The sequence below is a fragment of the Lytechinus variegatus genome, chromosome 15, assembly GCF_018143015.1.
Source record: "Lytechinus variegatus isolate NC3 chromosome 15, Lvar_3.0, whole genome shotgun sequence".
Taxonomy (NCBI): domain Eukaryota; kingdom Metazoa; phylum Echinodermata; class Echinoidea; order Temnopleuroida; family Toxopneustidae; genus Lytechinus; species Lytechinus variegatus.
The window spans coordinates 9956293-9962292 of NC_054754.1; the positions used below are offsets into that span (position 1 = coordinate 9956293).

Sequence of the window (6000 nt, forward strand, 5' to 3'; positions counted from 1 at the left end):
AGAAAAGTCAGATGAATCGATCAAAAAGAAATTTATAATATTGTCTTAAAAGTTGCAGTCGAAGTTAGAGAATGAGTGGGTTAATTCATTTTCCCCCAGGTATAAAATGCAGGCATCAATAACAAGTATTAAATGCTGTCTTACCTGAATATCAGAAGCGACATCAAGATCTAACACTGATTGGTCATATTCCACGTGTGTCTTCATTCTCTGGTCAGGTGTCAGTATCCGTGACTGGGTTGTCTTTGGTCTCTGAACATGGATCCTATTTTTCTAGAGAAAAAATAGATTTAATCTTAATTATATGCAGATGTTACACTCTAAAAAATGATTGGTAAAAATGCTCCATGAGGGTAATTATGTGTCCAACCAACATTGGGTATTTTTTTTGGGGGGGGGGCATTTTTTTATTTATCCAGTGTGATGAAAATTTCGCCCATTCTAAAGTAATTGCTGCTTATTTTGAACCTTGCTGGACCATTGTGCTTCCCACATTAAGTAAAATACTGCCCAAAATTGGTTGGACACATAATTACCCTCTGGTAAATTTTTACCCAATATTTTTAGTTTAGATTAACAAGTACTACCTTTTAGTCCAGGATGGACCATGATTCCAGTGACGTAAGTGGGAAAATTTTGTCTTGGGGAAGGGGAAGTGGTACAACAGTTTTAGGAATAAATAAAAGTAGTTTAAGGACGTTGGACACCTCCATATACATTCTGTCAATTCCAGAAAAAGCAAAAATTCATCTACAGTTCTGAGGACATAAAATATCAAAGAATTTTAGCTCTCGCTTCGCGCTCGCATTATATAAGACCACATGAGACATCTTATCTTGTATTATACCCTATCTTGTTTATAACAATAAAACTAACCTATGCTTAAAACTTCAGTCTTTAGTTATGACTATCCTCTGAAAAACCAACAACAAGAAAATCAGATTATAGCAGCCAATCGAGAAAAATGTTAATGAAAATATTTTTCGCCCCCCCCCCTCTTTTGGCGATAGCTGGCTCCGCCCCTGCGACCTATTAACCACTTATTGAAGTTTATTATCGAACTAGTTCTACAGTAATTGAATCAAACTCAATTGTGTGTTTACTGTTTATGGTATGCCATAAGGTGATTAGTCACAAAACACAATTTGTATATGCTATCATTGCTATATTGCATTGTATTTGTATATTTCTCTGAACCAGGCGCGCCGGAACATTTTCAGTTTTGGGGGGGCAAAATCTGTATAAAGGTATATATGAGCTGAAATAGTATCAGACAAAACGCCTTCCAATCATGCCAATGAAAAGGAATAGAGGAAAATACGGGGCTGTGAAAATATCTTAAGATTTTTTTTATATAGTAGAGCAGTACTGTAACGCTTTTTTTTTGGTTTTATATTCTTTACATTTTTATTCATATCTCGGATAATATGAGTCCGGTCAAGAAGACACTTTCACAGATGATTTTATTTTTTCATGTCTAAACATTATCTCTAAGTTGCTTTCGAGTGGGATTCACCATTTTTACAAATGATAAATTATAATCCTCTACACATGATTATTCTGAGTGTAATTTTCTGATAACATGTCTATATTGAGTTGGAATGACCTTGGTATTTTCTTTAGGGCGCTGAATTGTTATTATTATTTGTTTGGCGTCACCTGTGCCTGGGAGGCGAAAAGCGAACTGAATCACTATGATCCACAGGTCTCTTTTCCCGATATAACTGATGGGGGGGGGGGGGTGCAGGTGGACCTCGACACCGGGGTTTCCCCTATATACGAATAGTGCAGTGGGATCTTAACGTGCAAGGGTGGTGACTCTCCTCTACACGGGGCCTCCATTTAACGTCCTATCCGAGGGACGGAGTGTTTACCATTGTAACATAGCCTGCATCTATGAAACTATGGGAGAGACGTTTACACACAACGCACTGACTTCAGTCATCCGCCCAGGGTGGACTCGAACCTACGATCTTTGGTTCGACTTCGACGGGCAGACGCGTTACCGACTGAGCCAACACCGCTCTCTTGTTATCACTGTATTAACTCAATTTATATTTAGTTGAAAATGAAATAATTGAAACAAGTTTCTCGAGATGTTATGGTTTCTGGGCTTGACAGCTATGACATAGATTCCATATCTTGCTCGAGTAACTAGTGTTCACGCGCGTTAGTGATATCGGGTCCGGTCTGAGCGTTTCTGGGCGACCGCGCGTTTGTTAGACGACACAGCCAGCATCATAGAATTATAAACCTAATCATTGATGGACCACTATCAATTTGCCATTCGCTTTTAGTCTGAAATGTATTCATTAAAAGGTTAAACGTTATCACACTGTAATAATATGGAAAGGGGCTTATCAAAACTATGTTTCACAGAGGAACTGTTCGTCAAAAGACGCGAGGCTTGCTATGATAATGTATTTGCCCCGTCAGGGGCAAATTTTTTTCATTTTTGACAATGGAAATGACAATTTTCAGGCAGAAAAGTGCCTTCATTTACTTTTGTCCTTAAATAATTTATAATTTTTCATCTTTCAGGGGGCACGTTGGGGGGGGGGGGGAATCTCGTTTTGCCCCCCCCAAAATTTTATTTGGGGGGGCAAGTGCCCCCCCCCCCCCGCTTCCGGCGCCCTTGCTCTGAACTGTATGTAGTTCAGAGGTTTTAGCTTTTAGATATTGATATTTTTTTCTCTCTCTCAATAAATCATTTCTGAATTAAATCGGTCATAATGCAGGATCGCACTTTCAGCTTCGGGCAGGCCAGGAACAATGCTGCTATACAGCATGGCATGTTTACAGCCATTTTCATTCATGGAAATGTTTTTTTTTTTAAATGTTTGCAAAATAATAGCTAGATTTATCATCCAGCCAGTAAACTTGTCACATGCAGGTCTGAATTTCATTATCATTCTATTAACATTGATGGCATTTGTGTCCTACTGGTATATACAAAAACGTGGATAGTTTATGATCAATTTGGCATTATAAGCATGATAATAAGGATTAGGGGGACTCGCAGAATGATGATTATTTGCGTAATCCCGACAGAAGCCACTGCTTTCTGAGTTTGACGCATTCTTTCATATTCATAAAATACTCTATTCAAATTCATTGTTCTGTACTATTGGTCTGTAAACTTTTTATGAAAAAAGAAATGCCATGGGAATAGATCTTGAACTGAATTGAACTTCCATGGAGCAAAGCCGAAACCAGTACGACTTGTGGGGGAGGTTTTGAGCCATACTTGTGAAGGCTCAAATAATTTTAATTGAATATAAATAAAATGCTAATCCGAAATATACTCACATTGGATTTGTCAACAACATTCCAATATCAATAGGGTGATTTATAAAGGACAAAATAGGTGGAATGCTCTTTTTGCGAAAATGAAATCAAGTCGTTCATTAAAGGTGACTAAAACGAATTTCAAAAAAATAATTTTACAAAATTATATGTGAATTGTCTGTAATAATGAGGTTCTTTTTATGTTTTGTCCTTCTAGTGTTTGTAGGGCCTTTAATTTTATTATGGTCAGTTTGTCTTATTTGTATTATATCTTATTCGTATCATTAAATTTGAATTAATAAATTATATTCTTGTATATTTCTTTGATTGTCGTTATATTGGTGGCAACATTTCATAAGCTATCTCTGTATTGTTTTTCATTGTATATTTTTTTACCTTTAAATAGTTTTCAATTTTGAATGAAATAGCTTATTATTGATTCTAACAGAACTGTCGTAAACTGAAATTTAAGAAAAAAAACGTGGAAATTTAAAACTAGTGCATGGTGCATTACGGACATCAAACAATACAGTGGGCGTCCGCAAGCTATAAGTTTTGTGAAACGACTTCACACACGGGTAATACAATTCTATGAATGTTGGTATTAGACAAAATAATATGACTGTCACAAAGTTTGCAAATAGACCAGTAAAGTCATACCAATTGATCGACACTTCGTCACATCAATAAATCTCAAACAACCTTGGTGTTATTTTCGATCAAATAGAACTGATAAAAATGACCAGGGGTTATCACAGTGATTAGCAATGACAGGCGGGCCACTTTGAAATATCAATTATCGTTGTTTGTGTGACGTGGAGCATAAAATGATCATTTCAAGCAGATCTTATTCACAAAATTAACGGAAACTTTCAAAGCTGTTAGGAACGCAAAGATCTTTTCAATGAAACAGAAGATTTGTGACAAAGGTATTTAGATGAAATCTTCACAATAAGTCTTGTTAAATGGCGACTAAAGTGTGCGTTGGTTAGTTCCAGTGTGTGTGTGTGTTTTTGTTGTTGTAAATTTCAGGATTCTGATCAGCGGCCAAGTACTGTATTTTATAGAAGCCCCCAATGTGATGTAAGAAGTGACGTTTATCTTTTTATAATTTTAAACGCACAAGCATATACCAAATTAACATAATTAAAATTGAATGGATATTCTTTCTGGGAGCGAAGGGCGTTCACAGTGTGGAACACAATGTAAGAAAATATCTTCACGTTAGGGGGGAAGGGGGTTAGAGGGTTTAGATCCCAACTGGGCTACAAAGTAAAAAAATAAATTAAAGACCTACATTTTGGAGCCAACCCTTTTTTGTGTGTGTGCTTTTCAAATTTCTCAGTACCAAAACGACCTGCCTTTGGCAACGAAACCCTTTTTTTTTTTTTGCTTATCAAATTTCTCGGTCAAACCCCCTCTTGGAAAAAAAGGCTAGATCCGCGCCAGTTTTTAACTACTATGTTTACATCGTTAAATTTGAGCATTTTAAAGGTGTGAATCACATGAAAACGTATTTGTATGATATAGTTATTTTGTCTGTTAGTCCTATTAAATGGTTGTATCAATTCAAACGCTATTCCCATTTTGTTCTTTTATTGCTAAAGAGTTGCAAACATGCATGTACATTGAATTACATTAAATGAAGTGATTGGAGAGAATGTGTAAAAGAGACATCAATACATACAAGTGGTTGTTACTTTTTAGTGTGCAAAAATGTGAAATAAATATTGTGAAATGTACATCTGAAAAGAAATAAACAAAGATTCATTCATTCTGAAAAGATTTATAGGTTTATGTGAAGACACTGTGAGCACACTGTCTGACATCCGAACTCTTCAACATGTTATGATTACTAGATTAATGAAGTCTCGGTATTGTATGATTCAAATTCGATATCTTTTAACTTTTCATTTGTTTACTAAAAATCAGATCGTCTGATAGATTATAACTTGAATGCAAAAGACAGAAATTAATAATAATTATGCCATGTTGGTTCGGTTCAAGGGAGAGCATTTGGAGTGTTTTAAAGTGTTTTTAAGTGTGGTTTGTATTTTTTTTTACTCGGAGAGTGGACCAAATGCTTTTTTTTTGTGGGGGGGGGCTTGCTAGATATCGGGCAAAAAGGGTCATATTTGAATCACTTACCGGTGTTAGTAACAGTGGTTTGTGACCACAATGACTCTGTTCCGATTTTGTTGAATACACGAGAACACTGATTGTAAAAACAATCCTCACAAGAAAGTTTGCCATAGCTATTAAATTTCTCCCAACCGTCCTCTTTTAAAGCTTCAGACTTTTCTCCAGTATTTCCATATCCATGAAGATGCACACGAATCGCGTAAATGAAATGCGATTCACTATGATATATTCAAGTTAAAATCTACAGTTCCAAAATTCGCATCGCATTCTGGACGAGTTATAGCATCTGTGGATTTTTTGCAGAGCTGGATCAGAAGAGAACCTCGAAATATATATATGGTTCTCTATTCATCCAAAAGCTTGTTGAATAAGCTTTGTGACTAACCAAAAATGATCATTCATAAAGGAATAGGTTGAATGGTTCACTGACCATAATGAGTGAAGTTCGTAATGTGGGCCTAAGGTGGGTGTATAGGGGTTGTCAAGTTCTTTCGGATAATATTTGCATTCAGTTCGACTAAGAATTTTTAACAATAGTGACCAAATAGAGCAATACGTATAAGTACTTAT

The 6000-nt window shown here is 36.0% G+C and overlaps 1 protein-coding gene across 5 annotated transcripts in view; it reads right to left on the minus strand.

The window, feature by feature from the left end:
* The window catches only part of LOC121429156 (neurogenic locus notch homolog protein 1-like), a 36607-nt gene extending 30835 nt beyond the window's left edge, over positions 1–5772 (minus strand). For 4 of the 5 annotated variants that reach the window (XM_041626090.1, XM_041626089.1, XM_041626088.1 and 1 more), the window contains exons 1-2: positions 5437–5771; positions 145–273 (exon numbers count right to left, since the gene is read on the minus strand). In XM_041626090.1, the coding sequence (XP_041482024.1) occupies positions 145–273; positions 5437–5541 (234 nt within the window). In that variant the 5' untranslated portion in view covers positions 5542–5771. Of the gene's footprint in view, positions 1–144; positions 274–5436 lie in introns of all 5 variants that reach the window. The other variant, XM_041626091.1, reaches the window with a different exon arrangement.
* Between the last annotated feature and the right edge of the window lie 228 nt (positions 5773–6000).